Below are 26,140 nucleotides of genomic sequence, written 5' to 3' on the forward strand. Positions count from 1 at the left end.
AAAGGAGTCAAATGAAGTAATCAATGGTTTTGCTTCATCTAATATATGCCTCAATGAAAATGCATAGCAATGTGATTGCAATTTCAGAATCTCCAAAAAGCTGTAGATGACTGCACTGTTTTTGCAATGCAAAGTGTATAATGTGTTTTGCTATGCAAAGTTCAGCAAAATTATTGGTGCCCCTGCCTAAGTTAATTTGGATCTTGAAGCAATGATTTTCATTAAGGTATAGGATGGCTCCAAGCCCACAGCCAGAGCCATCAAAATATTAACTACAATATATTATTAAAAAAAATCAATTTATCATTTATTTATTTTTTTTAATATCAAAATTATAAAAAGATATCAATATAATTATAAAATTATACTATAAATAAAAAATATATAATTATATATGAATTTAAAATTAATTTATACATAACCAAATTCAAAATTATATATATAATTGGTAGATGTATATATTGTTAAGGTATTCCATATAATAGTCATCAAAACTCTATAGATGTACCACATACTTAACCCTCAATGACAACACCATTAATAACCATTATATCCCACGACAAGATTGCACACATCAAAAACCTAAAAGTGAAGAAACCAGACACAATGATTCCCAAAAGTGAAGAAACCAGACGCATGAATATCTGACTCCTCAATGTGAGCGTGAATTGCATGGCAAAAGAATCCGGAGGCCAGCTCCACCAAACCTCTGAAAAATTTGAAAATGAGTTCAAATCGAAATTGGAGAGGCTTTAGGCTGCAGTTTGCTGCATTCTCACACTCAGTATAGTAACATTCCTAATTCACTCAGTAGGGAACGTTTCACACTTCACATTTTCTCGACGTATGCAGTTTGGTTTGAAGTTTATCCGAAAATATTTGCGTTATTGATTATTGGATTAAATTGCGTCATTGAACATGTTTTAAATCTCTGGTTTTGAATGATTTCTTTCATCTCTGCAGAGGTTGCCCATTGAGTTTTGACAATGGCTCAGAATTATATGGCTGCGTTCTTAATTATTATTGCTGTACATGGATGGGCTGACTGCGCCACAGCAGCGTCTCCTGAATATGTGTGTGATCCTTTGAAGTTTCAAGCCTTGGGATTGAATATCAAGGATTTGGCATACTGTGATAAATCTTTGCCATTTTTAGAGCGTGCAAAGGACTTAGTGAGTAGATTAACTTTGGCCGAGAAACCTGGCCAGATGGGAAGCAGCGCTACTGGAGTAAAGAGGCTTGGAATTCCCAAATACCTATGGGGGTCGGAGGCATTGCATGGATTGGCTACTAATAGTCCCGGTGTCAAATTTGAAGGGCCTGTACCATCTGCAACGAGCTTCCCTCTTGTCATTTTAACAGCTGCTTCTTTTAATGAAACCCTGTGGAGAACCATTGGAGAGGTAAGTACTCATTGTTGGTTAATGGGTATACATTTATGCAAAATATTCAAAATATTCTTGAAAATCTACCCTCAATCAAATTAACCATTACTATTCAGCTTAATACTTTTATCATCCATTTTTAAAATCCATGAAATGGTAAATGAAATTCCTTTATGGTGGCATTCAATGCAGGTGGTATCCACTGAGGCACGAGCCATGCACAATGTTGGGTTGGCAGGATTAACATATTGGAGCCCTACCATCAACCTTTTAAGAGATCCAAGATGGGGTCGTGCGCAAGAAGTCCCGGGCGAGGACCCTTTTGTGGTGGCCAGATATGCCGTGAACTATGTCAGGGGTTTGCAAGATCACCCAAATGCCTCATCAGGGAGACTGAAAGTTGGTGCCTGTTGCAAACATTACACTGCTTATGATCTCGACCTGTGGAAGAACATCAATCGTCTTGACTTTAATGCAGAGGTAGGCTCTAAATTCACGTGGATAAAACAAATCTATCTTCAAAATTGTAAATAATTTATTTTGATTTAAAATCTTAATTTTAATGTTTTAATTTTTATATCCATGTTTTTTAATAAATATTAAAATTTATAATATAAATTTTTTTAAAATTAAATTATTTTATATTTATATAAAAAACAAATTTATATACTGATCCCTTAAATATCAGTTACATAAACTCAAAAAAAAAAACTAACTTATCCAACAACCACGTAATTCCATAATCCAGAATCACCAAAACATTGTTACAACAATGACAAAGTTCCATCTTATGATCTAAATTATGATACATGTCATCCTATAGTTTCTAATAAATATTAAAATTTATGATGGTTTTTAATAAATATTAAAATTTACAATAAATTTCAATATTGAGTTCCATCATCTTTATAATGTTTAATAAATATATTTATATTTATTTTTTTCCTTATTAAAACTTTTGGTATTTGAGGTTATAAAAAAAAGAAGTTACGATATTTTTGTCGGAGCTTATAGACTTTAGTCCACCTGCCCGGCGCTTGCTCATGAGAAAGAGGACAGAGGGTTCAGCTCTAGTACTATAATTTAGCTAGTGCCCTTGGTTGTTCTTTGTTATTCGGTTCAGATAGAGCAGGAGCACCGGGAGAGGATAATCTTGAAAACCTCTCCCTCTCCCTCTCCTCTCGATGGCGGCCTTAACAGTCGAGTACCTAAAGGTCCTTATGGTCGAGTACCTAAAGGTGATGGCGGCCCTATGGTCGAGCCTGCTTACGCATCCTTAACAGTCGAGCACCTAAAGGTCCTTATGGTCGAGTACCTCTCGGTTTCTCTATCATTTTTTACCCTTTTCAATTTAAAAAGTAAAAGCCAAGTCATTGATAGTATTATGAAAATTACATTTTTTAAGAATTTAATATATAGTTTATAATGATGTTATCTATTTATTTAATTTAAATTCAATATAAATATTAAAATATTATATAAATTAATATATTTTTAGTGTAAAACTTGAAAAAAGCTTACACTGAAAAAAATTTCATCACTCCAAAGATATTTCTCCCTATTTTATTTGTTTTATTTATAAATACTACTTTTTTATTATAATATTTTTCTCTCATTTCTTCATTTTATTTATTATTATTTTAAATTTTAATAATATTTTTCCCTATTTTATTTCTATATCCTAATTTATTTTATTATAATAATTTTCACTATTTTATTCATTTCATTTATTTTTAATATTATGAAATAATAATTTATATTTTAAAAATGTTCTCATTTAAAAGAAAATTTAATTAATATAATAATTTTTTCCCTCTTTTAATTATATTGATTTTATTTTATTTTTAACCTATATTAAACCTTGTTTTAAAAACATTAGAAATAAATATTTAATTACACATTATATATTAAAATTTAAGATATTCACTTTTAAGATGGGCTTTAAATTTGAGGTATTCATTTCTAAAATGGTCTTTTCTGATATTGTCATGTACAATTTCTTTTATTGTTAGATGTAAATTGACATTATCTTCTTCATATTAAATTATTAAATCATAAAATTATGTCTTTCCATACTTTTTCTCTATATTAAAATATATATCTTTATGACATTATCATTTTTATATTAAACTTTATCTTATAAATTTGAATTATCGGATTAATTTCCCTTCAATAACACATTTATAAAAAAATAAAACTTTAGTGAGTTCAATGATCACTAAAATGTTTTTCCTAAAAAAAATCACATGTTAAAATCCAATCAAAAACAAATATAAAATATGTACACCTTAAGACTTTAACAATAGAAAATCGCACCAACTTTTTTGAACCCAACACAAATTTAATTTAATTAAGCAAATATAAAATATGTAGGCCTTAAAGACTTTAATAATAAAAAATCACACCAACTTTTTTGAACCCAACACAAATTTAATTTAATTACCACATAGCAAACAACCACCTTCTTTCAGCCCAAAAAAATTGCCACATGACCAAAAAATTCACATTTTTTGAACCCAACACAAATTTAATTTAATTACCACATAGCAACAACTTACTTCTTTCCGCCCAAAAAATTGCCACATGGACTAAAAAATTCACACCAACTTTTTTGAACCCAATACAAATTTAATTACCACACAGCAATAACCAACTTCTTTCAGGCCAAAAAAATTGCCACATTACCTTAAAAAATCACACAAACTATTTTGAACCCCAACACAAATTTAATTACCACATAACAACAACAACCAACTTCTTTCACCCAAAAAAAATTACCACGTGGCCTCAAACAGCATCTTTCAACCCAAAATGGTGTAACGCCTGTTTAATTTGAACATGAATGATTTACTAATTTTGAATTGATTTTGATTCTAACTGGAATGAATGCAGGTCACTCAACAAGACATGATGGATACTTTCCAACCTCCTTTTGAGGCATGCATTAAAGATGGGGATGCTAGTAGTGTAATGTGTTCTTACAATCAAGTCCAGGGAATTCCCACCTGCGCAGATCCGAAGCTTTTGGGGGAAACCATCAGAGGGGAATGGAAACTTAATGGGTAAGAAAATGATATTAGTATTGAGTTCTTTAACAATTCATAGCTCTGATACTAACCGATTGCCATGATTCTAACTTATGTTGTTTAGGTACATTCTGTCTGACTGTGACTCTGTTAAAGTACTATATGCTAACCAGAACTACACAAAAACACGAGAAGACGCTGTAGCATCTGCTTTGAGAGCAGGTTGGTCTAGACATTTAGACAATGTTGCAATGTTTTATTTTAGTGTCTCACAGCAATTTTAAAAAATTCACTTCATTGCATGGTTTTTCTCCTTTGATTCAGGATTGGACTTGGACTGTGGATCGTTCTATCTGGATTATCTAGAATCTGCAGTTCTGCATGGAAAGGTCAAGGAATCGGATTTGGATAAAGCTTTGATAAACTTGTATATGGTTCTGATGAGAGTAGGTTTCTTTGAGGTAGATGAGCATTATGCCAATCTGGGGCCCAAGGACATCTGCACTGCTCAAAATCAAGAGTTGGCTGTTGAAGCAGCCAGGCAAGGTATAGTTCTTCTTAAAAATAATGGAGCCTTACCATTATCAACTAATCATATCAAAATATTGGCCGTGGTTGGACCCCATGCCGATGCCACCAAATCCATGATAGGCCTCTATGCGGGTACGTTTTAGTTGTTTTTTTCACATTTCAATTACCCTAGACTTATGAAGTACTGAAAGTGAACATTATTAAAATTAATAGTATGGTATGGTCTGGCACTTGAATTGCAGGGGTTCCTTGTAACTACACCCCACCTGCACACGGGTTGGGTAAATATACTAAAGTTGTATATCGACCTGGATGCCTCGACGTGGCATGTAACAACACACGCCTGATAAGTCCGGCAGTGAAGGCAGCCAAAGAAGCTGATGCAACTATTCTGGTTGTGGGGTTAGATGTAAAGCACGAGGCAGAAGGACTTGATAGAGAGAGTCTACTGTTACCTGGGAATCAAACGGAACTTGTAACTTCGGTGGCCAATGCTTCCAAAGGACCAGTCATACTGGTTATCATGTCCGGAGGTGGAGTCGATGTCAGTTTTGCCAAAAATTTAGACCAAATTTCAGGGATTCTGTGGGCTGGATATCCTGGCCAAGGGGGAGGAGATGCCATAGCTCAGGTCATATTTGGAACATATAATCCAGGTACAAGGTGCAACACATTTATCAACCAATCAAGTGATTTTGAACACTACAGGATACCTGTTTTATCTATATAATTCTTCAGGGCCTTATTTTTCAATTTATCAACATTTGCTTCACTGGTCAACCCGAAATATTAGACAATTGAAAATCTACACACTTAAAAATTCCAAAAACACTGACAATCATTATGACGAGTAAATGTAGAAAAACACACCCAGCAACACAGATTTTTCAGTTTTACTTTTTAATACAAGTAACTGTTCACGCTACCTTTTGTGGCCCTTTGCACCGGAGCTAGGTCAAATAAAGGAATTAGCTTTTACTCTTAGATTTTGTTCTTTGAATTTTGAGATATTTTTAGTCACCTGCAATTTGAAACCATTCACTCTATTCCTATGTGGTTATTTTTATTAGATTGCAGATTATGAGAAGAGTCTAGATTTTGAAAGATAAAAGTGAGATCAAACAAAACAATTAACCTTTTTTTCAAATTATGGAATATTCATAATTTTTTGTTTTTGTTTTGTTTTGTTTTTTTTTTTAATTCTGCAATATTGTAGGATTCAATAAGATGAATAACTTCAACTCCCTTTGTGCCGGTGAGCTAGAATAAGATGAATAAGGTATTTCTCGTTAGAGAAAGATTTCGGCGAAAATCACATGGAATGTCATTTGTCAACGCGTTTCGAATCAACCAGTTTGGTTCATCGTCAAGACAAGTTCAGCAAAATTTCACTCATTGAAAACCCTTTTTTCTGGATGTCAGGGTTGTTCTACTCAAACAAGTTATTGATGGTTTTTAGCTTAAGTATATTGGCATACATGGTTTTGGCCATAATATTAATGTTTGATGTAAAAAGCCTTTATAATTATCTTTGGACATCACATCACGAATTATCTCAGTGCTCTATAAACCTAACTCCTTCATGATGTAAATGATTTCAATAAATGCAGGTGATCGGCTTCCCATGACTTGGTATCCGGAGCAATATGTGGAACAGGTTAGCATGGCAGATATGCACATGCGAGCCAATTCAAGTGGGTACCCAGGAAGAACATACAGATTTTACAAGGGCAACACAGTGTATCCCTTCGGCTATGGACTGAGTTACACCAATTTTACATATCAGATAAAGTCTCAATCCCCGCAAGCGATACTGAGAGTTCCCTTGCCTAAGAATCAGAAATGCTTCTCTCTGTTTCAAGCCATGGATCCATTTGCATTTCCTTGCGAGTCGATTCGCTTGGAGGATTCGACAGAAACATGTCGGGGATTGAATATAAAAATAGGTATTGAAGTGAAGAACGAAGGTAACAGAGATGGTAGTGATGTTGTTCTGGTATACTCCGTTCCGCCTACCGGCCTTAGCGGAGCTCCAGAAAAGCGGTTGATTGCATTCAGGAGAGTGTTCGTGAAGGGTCAGAGCAGTGAAATTGTTTCAATAGAAGTTAATGCTTGTGAGAGTTTGGGGTTAGTCGACAATACAGCGTATCGGGTACTGCCAGCGGGCTCCCACACATTGCTGGTAGGGGATAAACCCTCCAATTCGGGAAATAAACCCTCAATTTCAATTCCTCTACTGGTATCTCTAAATTCAGCTTAGTTCAGTATAGTAGAACGCATGCAGGCTACCGTTATCAATTTTCTGGAAATCCAGAAACCATCTTCTCTTTTATGATGTTTTCTTGTTTAAAAGCAGAGCATGTCATTAATATAATATTACAATCACATCTGTGCTGGCTAGTTATAAAATTTTGCTCTTTAATGGCATGCGACCGTTATCAATTTTCTGGAAATCCAGAAACCATCTTCTCTTTTATGATGTTTTCTTGTTTAAAAGCAGAGCATGTCATTAATATAATATTACAATCACATCTGTGCTGGCTAGTTATAAAATTTTGCTCTTTAATGGGCATGTTTTTAATTTTGGGTTGTATTATTGTTGCTTTATTAAATGGTTAGTAAATGCTCATAACATCCATATTAATCATCAAATGTTTTACTTATATTAATCATCAAAACTTTTACTCATAATACATATTGTATTTTCTAAAAAAAATTATTTAAAAATAAAAATAAAAATTAATTTAATTATAATTTTATTTTAAATTATTATTATTACTATTTATTTAGATAGGTATATCTATTTTAGAACAAGATTTTCAGAATTTTAATTATTAACTGGATAGTGGAAATTTAACTTTTATAAAATAATTAGGCTTTTTTGGTTAAACTGATTAATTAAATGTCACATGAAGAGACTTATGATTTTTTGGACATCTCATAGTGATTATCCATAGTAGTGTAGCATACTCTATCCAAAGAATAAAAATTTCCATAATAAAGTGGGGTAAATTTCCATGCTTAAGAGTCACGTTCTATATTCTTTTAAACGTATATAAGTCTAACTTATATATTAATTTTGTTATAATTAATAATATTAATATTGGTTTAAAATAACATTATAATTTAGTTAGTGTTCATGATGCGTTAATATGCCATTCTCTTTAATTAATTAATTTGAAAGAAAATAATTAAAAGAGCAGAACTAATATAAAAGAAAATCTTAACCCTTGATATATGAATACTACTATGACTAATACAATCATATAAATTAAATAGCTAAGATATGTTGCTAAAATTGGAAAAAGTATAAGAATTAACCAAAATTATAACTTTATTTTAAATAATATATATAAAAGACATGTAACAAGATTCTTAATCATGGAGTTTCAGTGCTATCTATTATGGAGATTCTTAATCTATGAATAGGCTTTGTTACAATACCATGACTTATTAATCCCTTTGCTATAATTCATTTCATATGACATTTTTTTTAAAATTAATAAATTTAATTACAAGGGAAAAATGCATAAGTACTTTGGTAATAAATCTTAGTCTTTGATTTGTGTATACTAAGAATATTCTAGAAAATTTTATGGAGGTTAAATCCCTACTATCTCCTTAATAATTGTTAATTAAATTAAAATTTTGGAAGCTCTATTCTAAAATAGACATGCCTATTAACATAAATATTCCAGCATATTCATTGGAGCTTTAATCTCTATCATCCACCCAATAAGTATTAATAACTAAATTAAATGTTTGCAAGGACCATTCTAAAATGGGCATATGATTGCATATTTCCTTTTCAAAATTTTCAATATATTGGTATACTTTTTTTTCTTAAAAATGGATTAGCAGAATTGAATCCCATTTCACAAACAAGACAAAATGTTGATCAAAATTTTTAAATCGACATAAGAGACATTAATACTAATTTTTTTAACAAGAAAGAGTATTTGTATTGTATAATTTAGAATTTGTATTGTATAATTTTGCATCTCGTTCACAACAAATACACTAAGCATTACCGAGCTAATTTATCCAAATTTTCTAATTGTTTTCTCCTTTCCAATAGGAATACATGATTTTCCTTAAAATAATACATTTGAGCAACAAAAAATAAAGATTTTGTACACCAAAGTTACAACACATGACACTACTAATTGATTATGAAAATTTTCATGATAGCTTTCGTGCATGCATGTGTTTCCTCAATATTATTATGAAATCACTTAGATCCCCAAATTTTCCATTTTTATATTTTTTTATTAACCAATTTAACTAAAGAAATATTAAACTTCATCTATCCAGAATTATAATAAACTTGATTTAACCATTAATTTTTAATTTGGAAGAACCATGTTTAAAATTCAAACAATTTACTTTATATATAATTTTCAAAATATTCAGAAAATATATAATTAATCAAATCAATAATAACTATTCAACTTTGTATTTCAAAATCTATAGGATGATAAATAATATTCCTTTATGACACCATTCAATCCAAGTGGTATCCACTGAGGCACAAGCCATGCACAATGTTGGGTTGGCAGGATTAACATATCAGACCCCTACCATCCATTAACCTTTTAAGAGACCCAAGATCAAATGCATCATCTGGGAGACTGAAAGGTTGCAAACATTACACTGCTTATAATCTCGACCTGTGGAAGACCGTCACTTTTTATTTTGAATCTTAATCTCAATATTTCTATGCCCATCTCCATGCCACAATCTAAACAAGAGGGGCTGTGCGGCAGTTAGTCCCTATCCAATGTGAATGTTGAAAGCAATGGTGGGAGCAAATTGAAGTTGTGAACTGTAGTCTTGTGCATTGGCAGGTTTGCATTCGAGAGGCTATACACAGCTTTCAAAGGCTATCCATACATTATCAATAGACTCTGCAGGCGAAACTATTACCATGCAACTGCAACTGCGATTGGAAAACCATTATAGAATTTATCTGAACTATATCTGTATATCTGTGTCGCTTGCAGGAGGCTGAGTTGGGATTATTATTTCGGTAGGAAAAGAAATATATATATATATATATATATATATATATATATATATATATATATATATATATATAAATTGTCTGTGTTTTGCTTGCAGGAAGCTGAGTTGGGAGAAGAGTGCAGATTACTTTTGGGCAGCACACAGGACTACGAACCCCCGGGTTCCAATAAGGACCATGCAAAGGCCACCATCCCTAGCGAAATGGAGACTCATTACAACAAGAAATTAATGAAAATCAAGGAAAAATCTGAAACACTTGAATGTACTTAGGGTATTAGGGTAGGAAAAATATGAAGCACTTGAATATATGTAAATGTCTTAGGAAATAACTGCCTACAATTATATTGTAGTTTGTCAGCTTCAACTTCACGCCACTCTACTCAGTTACAACGTTGTCAATAATAATTGTATTCTCATTCGCTTGAAATGGACTCAAATAAAATGAAAAGCACAACTATGAGGTTGCATGCAACCCATGTGTTAACATTAAGAAATCTATATATTGATAAAAACAACACAACAAATTTGTTGGTCCACATCGCCACTTCACAGTAGAGTATGAAATTGAGACAGGTACATGTGAATGTCTTAGTAAGAAAAACACAAAACGTCATGTTATGTGTCTGTTTTCCGTGGTTTTCTCACAAGCATGGTTTGCTCCAGCAAATGGTTGATGCAGCTAGGTGTTGACTGTGTCTAAAATAGCAGAAGCGGTTGAAGCACCACTAGAAGCAGAGGTGGAAGCACCAGAAAGAGAGCCAGTGGTCCTTGCTTACCGAGAAAAAGCTACATTTCGAAGGCAAGATCCAGAGCTAGTGGGGATACAGATCTAGTTGAATCAGTTTACTTAGTTGAGCCAAGTGACCCAGCATCTTAAACCATCATCAATGTAGATCAAATGTCCACTTAGACCTTCGCACAGTTTCAGATATAAATAAGATATAAATACATATGTGAATTTAGTGGCAATGAATGACTTTGAAGCGGTTTAACCCAGTGAATGTTCCAGTTATTGATGATGCCGATGAAAAACAAGCAACATGGATGGAGCACCCAGAGAACATGCAATTTGGACACCAACACCAACGTTTATGAATTGAGATCTGCTGCACTAATTGGGACAAAAGCATGGGCAAGGAACCTGACCACCGAATCAGAGAAGACTATGTAGACGAAAAACACATCTAATGGGCGCTTTTGTTTCGAAGATTGATTTCTATATAAATCCATCTCATGGATGTGAATCTATGAATACTGGTTCTGTCGCTCCACATAAGCATTTTTTTTGTAAGATCCCGTTATGAATAAAGTTCTAGCGCATAGAGGATCCAACTGTTATCAATCTTCTAGTTCTCATCTCCCAAAGCCAACTAAAGCCTAACTTTTAGTCCCTAGGAGTAGGAGTTCATCCTCTGTGAATGAGATGGATTGCCTGCTTCACTAAAATCGAGCGAGCAAAGAGTCCCGTGCACCAACTGGAAGGTGAGATATCAAGGTTCGTTCAGGCGAACACTCCATGTAGGTAAGCAACCATATTGAAGGTGTTGGTTCAACTTGCAAAAGATATCTGACACATTTTGAGCTGCGATTACATGACACTTAACTCATATAATGTTGTGATTACAAAGTAACCAATGTTGTTCAATATGCTGCTACACAGAGAAGAGTGGCAAATTGAGAAAGTATCATAATAGTAGATATAAAGGAGGAGCTAAAGAGTGCCTGCAGAGATAGCACGGTTATCATGGGCGATATTTTCAGTAGTAAAGGACTACTAATAATTCAGTAGCATTTTTCTACTTTAAATTCTTTAGCTTATTTCTTCTTTAAATTCTTTGGCGTCTTGAGTCGGTTGGCAAGCTTCTAAAGATGTATAGCTTTCCATGATAATTTAACTCCAAAATGTGCTAACTTTTTCAAAGCTCCAATGCGGATTCACAACATAAATAAATAAATGAAAAATAGAACCCTAGAAACAATTTTTTATTTCTTGATATATTTTATTTAAAGCTTTGATTCCTTTCGTTGGCCTTTTAAGGGACTATGATGACGAAAATTCACTGTTTTTGTCTTTGCTTTTCACTAAATTGTGTGTAGGAAGACAATTGAGAAAAAAGTAGCATATGTCCCAGTTGGCCTAGTGGATTGAAGGAAGAAGAATGATGAACCGCCCTCAGATAAGTGGGCTTGGCCAAAATACAGGCAGAAACTTATCAGAGATTCTCCATATTCAAGGTGTTTATACTTTTACCCAAATTTTAGTACTTTCGAGTCTCGACCTTTCTTAACTATAATCTATCTAAATGAAGAAAAGAACCCCAGTTTCAATATTTTTCAAACCCTTTCAAGGTAGAAAATTCATCTCTGGTGTATTCTTTATATATATCATGATAGAATGCATACCTCGTTTTTTACAAACTTCCTCTGGTTGTCTTAGAATACCTTCTACATCTTGGCCCGCAGCAGTGCCCTCACAGACTGCGATGACGGGAATTCACTGTTTCTGTCTTTCCGTTTCACTAAATTTTCACTAAATTGTGTGCAGGAAGACAGTTGAGAAGAAAATAATATGTGTCCCTGTTGGCCCAACGGATGGAAGGTAGAAGAAAGATGAACTGCCCTCAGATAAGTGGGCCTGGCGAAAATACGGGTAGAAACCTATCAGAGGTTCTCCATATTCAAGGTGTTTATACTTTTACCCCAATTTTAGTACTTTCAAGTCTCGACCTTTCTTAACTATAATTTGTCTAAATGAAGAAAAGAACCCGAGTTTCAATATTTTTCAAACCCTTTCAAGGCAAAAAATTCATCTCTAGTGTATTCTTTATATATATCATGATAGAATGCATACCTCGTATATTACAAATTGCCTCTGGTTGTCTTAGAATACCTTCTACATCTTGGCCTACAGCAGTGCCCTGGCCAACAACAGGTTCAATGCGACTAGCCAGAAACTGTCTCGTTTTCCTTTTGAAATACATTAACCATGGTTTTCGATGCACCAGCTACTCCAGGTACAGTAGCACGACAAGCAAGGGTTATGGAGCCTGGCTCGACTCCAAGTACAGTAGCATGACAAGCAAGGTTATGGAGCTTGAATGAGCCACTGAAGCAGTCCATAAGCCAAATCATGGGTACAGGGGCATACACTGCTTCTCCCTTGGTTTTTCTCCATGGCACTCCTGTAGGCACAGAACAATCCAAACTGACGCATAGGACAAGTAGTAATACGGGCCGACGTAGTGGTTGGGAGAGTTGACAAGTGCGTACGCCCATGCAAAGTTTTAAACGTGGAGGAGCCAAATGCTGCAATTTTGGAAACCTTGTCACATAAACTGGAAACCTGCCCTTGTCACATACTTTTAATTCTTGGCATGAAATGTCATCCAAACTTTGGTTTTTCTCCACGACGCTCCTACAGGCACATAACAAGAAGTAATAGGGGCCGATGCAGTGGTCGGGCAAGTTGACAAGTGTGTACATCCATGCAAAATTTTAAACGTGGAGGAGCCAAATGCTGCAATTTTGGAAACCTTGTCACATAAACTGGAAACCTGCCCTTGTCACATACTTTTAATTCCTGACATGAAATGTCATCCAAACTAATGCTAACATTAGTTTAAAACTTTCATTAAACTAAAAAATGCACAAGAAATAAATGACTATAAGATATGGTTTAACAAGCCTTCGCCTCCGCCTCTGCCTCAGGAAGAGGCCAAATAACATGACGAAATCGTTTGCATATGTTGGTAGGGTAAATACTTTGGTTATTTGGGGCAGTGAAGGCTTAAAGCAGCTAGAATTAATGTTCCAAGCCAGTCAATTGATTACTATAGTCTCAGCCGTGCCTGCGTCAAGGACTAATGAAAGTAAATATTTACAATCTAAATTATGACACATGTCATCATTTTCGTTTTTAATAAATATTAAAATTTACCATGATAAATTTCAATATTGGTCTTCCATTTAATAAATATATTAATTTTTTTATATTAATATATATATATTTTTTTGGAATTATAGGAGAAAGAAGTTGGCTTCTCTCTCACGTAAAATTGTACTTCGCTTCTTTCTACCTCCCTATCATTCGTAAAGTAAAAGTGAACGTATTGATAGTATGATGTGGATTAGACTTTTTAAAAGTTTATAATTTATAATTATTTTATATAATTATTCTATATATATATATATATATATTTTAAAATTTGAATGTAAAATTTAAAGAAAAATTGTATTTCTAAAATTTTTATGTTTCCAAAGATAATTTTCTCTATTTTATTTGTTTTATTTTTATATATTATTTTTTATTATAATATTTTTTTAATTTTTTTCATTTAATTTATTATTGCCCTAGGCACTCTATAACTATATGGGAGAAATGTTCTCACATAAAGTGACGTTATATTTAAAAATATTAAAATAACAATTTAAATTAAAAAATTAAAAATAGTAATAGCAAGAGAAATAATAATTTACTTTTTAGTATGAAGAAGAAATTTAATTTATTCACTACCTAATATGGAAATGAGTAAAACAAATGAGGAAGAAATGTAATTATTATTATTATTGATATTACATGACATATACTATTATAAAAATAACAATAACAAAGAAAAATATGTAATTATTATTATTATTGATATTACATGACATATAATATTTTAAAAATATCAATAACAAAGAAAAAATTAACTTAAGTTATATATAAAATATTTAATTTATTAGTCCTAGGCACTGTACAACTCTCTATGGGAGAAATGTTCTCACATAAAGTGACGTTATATTTAAAAATATTAAAATAATAATTTAAATTAAAAAATTAAAAATAGTAATAAATAGAGAAATAATAATTTACCCTTTAGTATGAAGAAGAAATTTAATTTATTCACTACCTAATATGGAAATGAGTAAAAAAAAAATGAGGACAAAATGTAATTATTATTATTATTGATATTACATAACATATACTATTATAAAAATATCAATAGCAAAGAAAAATATGTAATTATTATTATTATTGATATTTTTTTGTTGAAGCAAGAGTCGTCCCTTCTATTTCATTAAATCGGAGAAAAAAATTACATAAAATACAACAGTCGTCAAGGAACTGTGGGCCAAAGAAAAAACTAGCCTCTTAAAACCAAGGGCACTGAGCTAAAGGCTAAAACACCTAGCCAAGGTCCCGCAAACAAAACTACAAAACCCTCAAAAAACATACAAAGCCAAGACCGTTCGATCTCTCCTCAGAGATCTTATGGACAAGGCTCAAATCGGGTCGAAAACAAGCAGCCACTTTAAAATTAGAATCGGACTCGATGAGGAAATAGAGACCAATCGAAAAGGATTTCGGGTCTGAATGGGGGAATAACCCTCGAGCATGTAGATCGCGCGAAATACATCTATTCCCACTATGATGCGAAACAAGCACGGAAAATATTTCTCACCCAGACCTGCATACTTATTCTTAACCGTCAATTCTCCTCACCAGATCCAATGATGAAGGATGATATCGCAATACCTAGAAGCACGACTATTAACCACGCCATAAACCTGGACCCACCAACATGCTCACTTATTCCTGACCGTAGATCCATCTTGCTTTATCCAATGGCTGAGGATCATATCGCACGAGCCAAAAACACCGATAATTAGCGTGCAATGCGGGCAGTATTAAACGTGGAGGAGCCAAATGCTGCAATTTTGGAAACCTTATCACATAAACTGGAAACCTGCCCTTGTCACATACTTTTAATTCCTGACATGAAATGTCATCCAAACTAATGCTAACATTAGTTTAAAACTTTCATTAAACTAAAAAATGCACAAGAAATAAATGACTATAAGATATGGTTTAACATGCCTTCGCCTCCGCCTCTGCCTCGGGAAGAGGCCAAATAACATGATGAAATCGATTGCATATGTTGGTAGGGTAAATACTTTGGTTATTTGGGGCAGTCAAGGCTTAAAGCAGCTAGAATTAATGTTCCAAGCCAGTCAATTGATTACTATAGTCTCAGCCGTGCCTGCGTCAAGGACTAATCAAAATAAATATTTACAATCTAAATTATGGCACATGTCATCATTTTCGTTTTTAATAAATATTAAAATTTACCATGATAAATTTCAATATTGATCTTCCATTTAATAAATATATTAATATATATATATATATATTAATTTTTTTATATTAATATATATATTTTTTTTATTTGGAATTATAGGAGAAAGAAGTTGGCTTCTCTCTCACGTAAAATTGTACTTCGCTTCTTTCTACCTCCCTATCATTTGGAAAGTAAAAGTGAACGTATTGATAGTATGATGTAGATTAGACTTTTTAAAAGTTTATAATTTATAATTATTTTATATAATTATTATATATATATATATATATTTTAAAATTTGAATGTAAAATTTAAAGAAAAATTGTATTTCTAAAATTTTAATGTTTCCAAAGATAATTTTCTCTATTTTATTTGTTTTATTTTTATATATTATTTTTTATTATAATATTTTTCTAATTTTTTTCATTTAATTTATTATTGCCCTAGGCACTCTATAATTATATGGGAGAAATGTTCTCACATAAAGTGACGTTATATTTAAAAATATTAAAATAACAATTTAAATAAAAAAATTAAAAATAGTAATAGCAAGAGAAATAATAATTTGCAGTTGTCTATAACGCGACTTTTTGAAAGCCTTTCCGGCGGGTTTTTCCGGTCGAAATCCGGTAGGAATTTATTGGAATTGTAAGTTTGATAGCTAGTTTCTGCACAATGAAAGCGTCCGAGGGGTTTTTCAGGGTGCTGAATCCAAATATGCAGTTAAAAAACCATTTTATCTGCAACAAATCAAGATTTAACCTCAATTTCTTCGCCAGATTCCGTCACCGGAATCTCCAAAAAGTCGCATTTTAGTATGAAGAAGAAATTTAATTTATTCACTACCTAATATGGAAATGAGTAAAACAAATGAGGAAGAAATGTAATTATTATTATTATTGATATTACATGACATATATTATTATAAAAATAACAATAACAAAGAAAAATATGTAATTATTATTATTATTGATATTACATTACATATAATATTTTAAAAATATCAATAACAAAGAAAAAATTAACTTAAGTTATAAATAAAATATTTAATTTATTAGTCCTAGGCACTGTACAACTCTCTATGGGAGAAATGTTCTCACATAAAGTGACGTTATATTTAAAAATATTAAAATAATAATTTAAATTAAAAAATTAAAAATAATAATAACAAGAGAAATAATAATTTACCCTTTAGTATGAAGAAGAAATTTAATTTATTCACTACCTAATATGGAAATGAGTAAAAAAAAAATGAGGACGAAATGTAATTATTATTATTATTGGTATTACATAACATATACTATTATAAAAATATCAATAGCAAAGAAAAATATGTAATTATTATTATTATTGATATTTTTTTGTTGAAGCAAGAGTCGTACCTTCTATTTCATTAAATCGGAGAAAAAATTACATAAAATACAACAGTCGTCAAGGAACTGTGGGCCAAAGAAAAAACTAGCCTCTTAAAACCGAGGGCACCGAGCTAAAGGCTAAAACACCTAGCCAAGGTCCCGCAAACAAAACTACAAAACCCTCGAAAAACAGACAAAGCCAAGACCGTTCGATCTCCCCTCAGAGATCTGATGGACAAGGCTCAAATCGGGTCGGAAACAAGCAGCCACTTTAAAATTAGAATCGGACCCGATGAGGAAATAGAGACCAATCGAAAAGGATTTCGGGTCCGAATGGGGGAATAACCCTCGAGCATGTAGATCGCGCGAAATACATCGATTCCCACTATGATGCGAAACAAGCACGGAAGATATTCCTCACCCAGACCTGCATACTTATTCTTAACCGTCAATTCTCCTCACCAGATCCAACGGTGAAGGATGATATCGCAATACCTAGAAGCACGACTATTAACCACGCCATAAACCTGGACCCACCAACATGCTCGCTTATTCCTGACCGTAGATCCATCTTGCTTGATCCGATGGCTGAGGATCATATCGCACGAGCCAACAACACCGAGAATTAGCGTGCAATGCGGGCAGTATTATTCCCCCCCACCCCCCCCCCCCCTTGGCCACATGTTGCTTGGTGAGTGGAATCACTCCCAACTCCGAAAAACTGCTTCCAACTTGAAGGGCTTGCGATAAACCATAAACCACCCCGAGAACGGTATTGCGTCCACAGAAAGAAAGACGGGGGTTTTAAGGCTGCCGAGAAAGCCAGGACTCCGACCACTCACCCCATCCCTTCTCCGCTAGTGCATGAGAGGATAACCACGCCATAAACCTGGACCCACCAACATGCTCGCTTATTCCTGACCGTAGATCCTTCTTGCTTGATCCGACGGCTGAGGATCATATCGCACGAGCTAACAGCACCGAGAATTAGCACGCGATGAGGGCAGTATTCTTTCCCCTCCCTTGGCCACGTGTTGCTTGGTGAGTGGAATCGCTCCCAACTCTGAAAAACCGCTTCCAACTTGAAGGGCTTGCGATAAACCATAAACCACCCCGAGAACGGCATTGCGTCAACAGAAAGAAAGACAGGGGTTTAAGGCTACCAAGAAAGCCAGTACTCCGACCACTCACCCCATCCCATCTCCGCTGGCACATGAACCAATGTAGGATGAAGATCCATTCGTCCAGCTGACCATCTGAGAAATAGTGTCTGCTGAGCAAATTCCATCTGAAACTTTTGTGCTTGTACTTACCAGGGTTAAGGAGGCCGACAGTGACCTGCATCCCAAAAATGACCTCACTTCAGAAAAAACACTTCATAATGAATCCAAATCAGCTAGACCCTGCCTCTGTGGCTCTGTTTCGAAACACCATCCTATCCTCATCTGCCTAGTCATGACAATGCACCTTTAATCTATTCTGAGGCATCTCTTGCCAACTCAGCGTGACCCTGCTTTTGGTTCATAGCACCCTTTGATTGGCCAGAATGTCCACCAATTTATTTGGTGTCCTCCGCACATGGTTAAAACTCACTGTACGTAAGCATAGGAGGTGAAGCTGAATCCTTTGAAAGACCTGGAGTAGCCTCCAGTGTTTTGAGACTTTTTCTGGCTCCGTGCCACAGCTGATTCTTTTGACCGAGTTAATGATTAACTCAGAATTAGCTTCGACAATTACATTTTGGAGATTATCCTGCTTCAGGAATTCTAAACATTTCTCAAGAGCCATTAATTTCGCCATATTGTTAGTGGCTCTTCCCAAATGGCAATGGAAGATGAAAAGGATACCGCCGTTTTCATCCCTTAACACCCCTCCAAAGCCAGCAATACCTGGGTTGCCTTTTGAAGCCCCATCAATGTTGTATTTCAAAAAACCCTGAGGGGGAGGATGCCAGTAATCCTGCTTAGTATCCAGTTTCATTACCTTCCTATCCAAGCCCTGTGGTATAAGCCCCTGCATACCCAACTGAAGAAGTATCTACATTTCAACTTCTGAAGGTGGATTCTGAGGGGAAGTTCGCACTACAGTACCTACCGTCTCCTTAAGCTATCTTAAGATCTGCTCGAAAAGGAGTTGGGAGGAACTCTTTTCATTTTTGAAGATTTTATTGTTCCTTTCTTTCCAGACATTCCATATTATGAAGCTTGGCGTTAAAGCCCAAGCTGAGCCAAGAAATTCATAATCAGAGAAGTTTCGTCTCCAATTGTTTAGGGTATTGATAATGCTTCCTTTGTCCCTGTCTGTTTGTTGGAAAATAGTGGCGAAAGTATCCCACAACTTGGAGGTGAAAATGCAATTATTGAGAAGGTGCTCCATTGTTTCCTCTTGGGCTTCACAGAGCTGACATCTGGAAGGACCCAGAACACCCCTCTTCCGAATGTTATCCCAAGTCAGAATTTTCTTATGATGTACTAGCCACATGAAGAGTTTGATCTTCATCCATCCTTGATGCCTCCATAGGTTCTGCCAAACCCTGTCCAGTACATTGGAGTCCAGCTCAAGGAGTATGCATTTTGCCTCCTTAATATTGAAGGTACCTTCATTATTGTTGCCCCATCTAAGTTGGTCATGCCCCCCTGTAACTAAAATCTTCCTTTGTTCCAACATTTTCAGAAGTGCCTCTGCTTTTGCTTTCAAGGGGCTATCATCCCTGTAATCAATATTCTTCCAGGTTCTCCATTTTCCTTCACTATTGGTTTGATCCCAAAAATATTTTACCTTAAATAACCCTTTGGTGTCTATCTCTTTCTTGAGGTCCAGAAAGTCCTCTCTTAACAGTGTAGGTTCTTGTTGCCATTTATCCTCCCAAAATAAAGCAAGATCTCCCTCTCTGATTTCCCAGAAGCTATTTTTTTGTACTAAGCCTCTATTCTCCCAGGCCTTATTCCAGATGTGTGAGCCCTTTATGATTCCAAACATCCTTATGTGATCATTATTTTGCCAAGTGCTGGCATATTTTTCTTTCCAGATACTAGCCCACTGAGCCTTTGGGTCTTTTACCCAACGCCACCATAATTTTTCCCCTAAAACTTTGCTTAGTACTTCCGGATCATCCAATCCAAGACCCCCATGGTTTTTAGGTTTGAAAATCTTATCCCAGGCTACCAAGGCCCATTTCTTTCTTTCCTCCCCCTTACCCCAAAGAAAGTCTCTTTGAATGGTTCTGAAATGTTGTAAAATTCCTTTAGGAGCTGGAAGGGCTGATAGCATGAAGACGGGGATTGATTGAAGAACAACTTTTGTAAGCACTAACTAACTAGCAAAGTTTAAAGATCTGACATTCCATTTCCTGTTTTTTTCATCTTACCAATCACTGGCTCCCAAATGCTCTTGTGAAAAGTTTTATCAGTTAGAGGAACTCCCAAATATTTGGAAGGAAGGACATCCCTTTGAAAGCCCAGAATTCTGGAGATATTTCTCTGAATAGCAATATTGGTATTAAAGAAAAAAATCTTAGATTTGGAGAGATTAACTTCCATATCTATAGCCATGGCAATGTAACATAGGATATGCTTATACGCTAGTGCTTCTTTGACCGTGGGGATTCCCTGCAGCATAGTATCATCAACAAATTGTTGATGGGTCAAAGCCTGTCCAGTCTCAAAAAGTTGGAGACCCTTGATATTACCAACTTCTTTCGCATGCTTGATAGACCGACCAAGTCCTTCCATCATGAGGATGAAGAGAAAGGGAGAGAGTGGATCTCCCTGCCTGAGGCCTCTTGAAGGAGTAAAAGTCTCGGAGGGAGAACCATTAACCAGAATTGAAAAGCTAGAAGAAGTTACCAGGGCCATGACCCATCTTACCCAGTTATGATCAAACCCAAAAGCAATAAGGACCTTTCTGATGTAGTTCCAATTCAACTTATCGTAAGCTTTGGCTAGGTCCAATTGCATAATCATTCCAGCCTTCCTATTGCTTGTCAATGAGTGCACCACCTCATGTGCTTGAATGATGTTATTGAGAATTTGTCAGCCCTACACATAACCAGATTGCTTCACAAAAACTAGAGTAGGAAGGAGTGGTTTGAGTCTATTGGCAACAACCTTGGATATTATCTTGTATACCACATTGCACAAAGCTATGGGTCTAAACCTGTCAGGAGTCTGAGCATTGTCGTGTTTGGGGATTAGGGAGATGAAGGAAGTATTGAGCACCTTCAAAATAGTTCTATTCATCCTGGAATCTTCCACTACATTCAGAATATCCTCTTTAACAATATTCCAGCAATCCTTAAAGAGATCCACATTGAAACCGTCAGGGCTTGGCGCTTTACAATTCTGCATTTCTTTGATGACCTCACTAACCTCCTATTTAGTCATTGGCCTATTAAGATTGAAATTATCCTCTCTAGATACCAACCTAGGTATATGCCTTGTTAAGTCCCTGATAAAATGCTCTATATCTGAAATTTTTTCCCTTGCTATACCTCGAAAGTGCTGAGCTAACACAGATTCTATATCTTCATGGGAATTAAGAAGATGACCTTCCTCGTCCTTGATCGAAGAGATCCTATTATGAGTTCTATTCGCCATGGTGGATTTGTGGAAAAATCTAGTGTTTCGCTCTCCTTCTTTTAGCCATTGAACTCTAGCTTTTTGTCTCCAAAATATTTCCTCTTCTTTACATAAATTCTCCTAGTCTTGATGATGTTTGGTGACTTGATCATTTCTAACTTTATCAAAGCCATCCATGATAAGGGCTTGATTGAGTTCCTGCATTTTATCTTCAATAGCTTTTTTTGCTTCAAAAATATTTCCAAATTCATTCTTGTTCCAATCTTTAAGTCTGAGCTTGATGTGCATTAGTCTTTTGTGTAGTAGGAACATTCTTGTACCTTGAATATGCAAATCTTTTGTCCACCATTTTTCAATGTTTCTTATGAAATCTGGGTGGGTGAGCCAGATATTCTCAAATCTAAAATGTCTATTCCTAGGGGTACCAATGCCCTGAACCTCAAGTTGAATAGGGCAATGGCCTGAGCCTCCAAAGGGGAGAATTATCGCTATCATTTCCTTGTCGGTGAGCATAAGGTCCTATGAGATTATGAATCTGTCTAACTTTGAGGCTACTTGAGACTCTCCTACTCTTTTATTGTTCCAAGTAAAGAGACCATTACTCGTCTCAGTGTCAACTAGCTTCATATTATCTATGAAAGTTTGAAATGTTGAAGAGTCTTTGCTTAAAGTTATGGTTCCCCCTTTTTTCTTCGAAAGTGATTTGATCATGTTGAAGTCCCCACCTAGGATCCATGGTACTCCTACATGTATGTCTCTTAGATCCACAAGAGAATCTATGAACTTGAGTTTATCATCCATTCTTTGAGGGCCATAAACATTCCTGACCAGATAAGTCTCCCTATCTTCCACAATTTGAATAACCACTGATAAATAATTCCTAGATGCCTCAACATCTATTATGCCAATATTTTGGGGGTTCCAAAGAGTGAGTATGCCTCCTGCTATATTGTCTGCTTTGACTTCTAAAAACTCAAAATGATTGAGCCATTTGCTGTGAATTTCTTTTATTTTTTTAATGGAACATTTCGTTTCCTGGATAAAGATCATATCTGAAACTTCTTGTTTCATTCTATTACTAAGTATTCTTTGTTTTCTTTTACTACCTAGACCTCTGATATTCCAAGATGTGAACTTCATTATTAAAGATTTGTAAAGGAGTAGCTGGTTAGGTCTTTCATCTTATCTGAATCTATCATTAGCTTTCCACATTCCATCAACAACTCGTTCTGCTTTTTCCTGCCTCTTTTCTTTCCTGGGTTTCTAGGTGCCAGTCCTGGTGTGCTTTTCATAGTTTTCACACCTTCATTGCCCTACCTTTCATTATTTCTTTGCCTTTCCAACCCTTTAGCCTAATTTTACCATAGGAACAACTGCTGTACTCTATTGAACTCTTCTTGAGTTAATGAGTCTACTCCTCCCATGGTTCCCTGTTTCAAGAACCCTTCCAGAACTAGGTGTTCTCTATCAAGAATCTCTTGTAGTTCATGGTCCTCCATTGCCATCTCAATCTAGGTCATTTCTTGGTCCATCTCCAGTTCTACATCGCTCAGCATAGTCTCTTTCTTTTTATTAATATCCTGTGTTTGTTCTCTGTCTTCTTCTCCCCTAGGCTTCCTTCCATTACTTGATCTACTTTTGTTATCTCTTCTTCTTCTTTGAGTACTTGGAACCTGTTCAGACTGGCCTATTTCCCTTCTGTTTGATGTTGCTTTGGCCCCCTTTTGTCCCATTTTCCTCTATGTCCCACTTTGTCAAAGCTTTCAGTATCTTTCATTGTGGTAGCTTTACTTTTTTTTCTCTATTTTACTAAGAGGGCAGTCTCTAAATAGGTGCCCAGCTCATGACATCTACAAAATCTGAAAGGAATATGTTCATAATCTACTGTTTGCACCCATTCTTCATCAAAAACTTCCAAGATGACCTCATCCGGTAGAGCTCCAGAGAGATCCATCTCCACAAAAATTCATGCAAAGAAAGTGTATTTTCCCCTTTTGGTGGCCTCAGAAGCTTTGACAAAACGCCCTAATTTGTTTCCTATGGCAGATAACAATTCTGTTTGCCAGTAATCAAGAGGTAGGGAGTAGAGTCTTACCTAGATCGGGACCGAAGTGAAAGTCTCACGCTCCGGGACAAAATTCATCATCCACGGCCGCATGTAGAGGCCTGCTACTGCATAGAAGTAGGGCCCTCCTTCAAACACCCTGTCTTTATCCTCAATATTTTTAAAGACCACAATGAAGAATCCCTTTGACCCAAGATGTAGGTCTATGCTTCCTTTTGGTTTCCAGTGGTATTTAATCCATGTCTGTAATGCCTTTTTAGTGGGCCATAATCCCATGAATTTACAAATGATAGCATATGTCCGCATGTGGTCCCTGTGCGCCTGCAGAGCAGGATCATTTAAAACTACTCTGGGTGTAACCTCAACTTTGGGTTTACATGGTCCCTTTTGTGCTTTGTTTTTTGTTCCATGTTCCTTGTCTTCTTCCTCATTTTCTTTTGTGCTATTATTCTCCCTTGCTTTGGTAAAATCTTGCTCCTCTTCCATGTTCCTTTTCCCTTCTCCTGAAGGACCTCTGACAGTTTCTATTGGTTTCTTACCTCGGCTGGCCACGACCTGCTTGTAGGAGGGAGTGGAGCTCCCTCCTTTACGCCCTTCCATGGAGTTCAACACCTGCAGAAGCCTGAAAACCCTAGCTTTTCGTCTGCCTTCCCCCCCTATTATTGATATTACATGACATATAATATTTTAAAAATATCAATAACAAAGAAAAAATTAACTTAGGTTATAAATAAAATATTTTAATGCCCATCTTGAGTAAATTTTTTTAACATGAAACACATATAGAGAGAAAGATTGAGATAATTATTATTCCATTAATAGTTGTTTGATTCAATGTGGGAGAGATATTTGTAATTTTTCCTATGCTTAATATGGATTTGACATGTAATATTTAGAAAATATTACTAATAAAAACAATTAAATGTAATGTGGAGAATGTGAATTATAAATAAACTATTTCAATGTCAACTACATATATATTATACCAGACTAAAACTCTAAAAGATATTTGATCCTTGTAACACCCCAAATCCATAACTTTTAGAATTAAGAAACTTGAGTAAGTCTATGAGGTAAAAGGGGCAAAATAATTCTTAAATTATTTTAAAAAATAATGCCACAATACAATTCACCTTTGAGCCAAAAGCAGTAGCATATATGGTAAACTTATATGATACAACCTTCATTAATATCTAATGAGGGTTCATATAACTCTCTGGAGATCATCCTTTTGCTAGCTGTCAAGAGCTCAATTTTTATTTGATTGACATTAGGGATAATCCCCATCATCCACATAGCAGGTCTATCAAGGAATGGTGAGAATGGAGGGTATCAATTATTGGAACCGTTCCTACCTTAGGCCTCCATCGGAAGTCTCATTCTATTTCTCCTATGTCGTTGTTGCAACCTCCATGCTCAGGAACTTGGCTTTGGCGTTAATGTATTTTTTGGTAAGTTGTATGTCCACAGTTACATTCATATCTACACTTTTGAATCTTCGAAGCTATACTTCACATTGTATAGTTTTCTTTGTTTGATTTATGAACTGGGTTGGTACACAGATGGTTTAACAATTTGGTCCCCGTCTACTCGACCTCAAGGAGTGTTTTGGGTTTTTGTCCCTATAGGTAAATGATCCCTTTAATTATTTTGGGTATCATCCCTTCAGTTAATTCAGGTTGATTTGTTCAAACCCTAACACAGTGGCCACATCTGTCGTTTTCCAAAGTTGCAGGGTTTCCCTTGGCAAGCGTACTGTTTAAAGGTAATTTCATTGCTAGTTCCTTTTCCAAATTGAGGAACAATTTGCAGATACCTCAATTTACCCATTTTTTATCTAATGGCAAAAGATACATATTCTTTATCATTTGCTTGTTAAGAGCACGATAATCACAGCACATCTATACCTCATTCGTATCCTTCTTTCGCTGGAACAATACGGGAGCTCCATAGGGGGGACCTTGAAGGTCTGATGAAACCTACATCAGCTAACTCCTTTAACTGTCATTTCAACTTATCCAACTCAGGTCTTGACAACAGATAAGGTGCTTTAGCCGGAGGTTGCTTCCCTGGCT

General features: G+C 35.1%; 1 protein-coding gene across 1 annotated transcript; it reads left to right on the forward strand.

Moving 5' to 3' along the window:
* The first annotated feature begins 986 nt into the window (after positions 1-986).
* LOC149197207 (putative beta-D-xylosidase 5) lies at positions 987-7,202 on the forward strand. Its single transcript, XM_089408601.1, has 7 exons — positions 987-1,403; positions 1,578-1,865; positions 4,278-4,447; positions 4,536-4,633; positions 4,736-5,074; positions 5,185-5,598; positions 6,553-7,202. Exons 1-7 carry the CDS (start codon positions 987-989, stop codon positions 7,200-7,202), a joined length of 2,376 nt encoding a protein of 791 aa, XP_089264727.1.
* Positions 7,203-26,140: the final 18,938 nt, after the last annotated feature.

This window comes from Pinus tabuliformis, chromosome 2_2 (assembly GCF_031772625.1).
Source record: "Pinus tabuliformis cultivar Carrire ecotype Pingquan chromosome 2_2, CPIR1, whole genome shotgun sequence".
Lineage (NCBI taxonomy): Eukaryota > Viridiplantae > Streptophyta > Pinopsida > Pinales > Pinaceae > Pinus > Pinus tabuliformis.

Coding starts and splice junctions, on each gene's coding strand:
- LOC149197207 (XM_089408601.1), top strand. CDS start 987: ATGGCTCAGAATTATATGGCTGCGTTCTTAATTATTATTGCTGTACAT. Junction 1,404..1,577: donor TGTGGAGAACCATTGGAGAG/GTAAGTACTCAT, acceptor CATTCAATGCAG/GTGGTATCCACTGAGGCACG. Junction 5,599..6,552: donor ATTTGGAACATATAATCCAG/GTACAAGGTGCA, acceptor CAATAAATGCAG/GTGATCGGCTTCCCATGACT.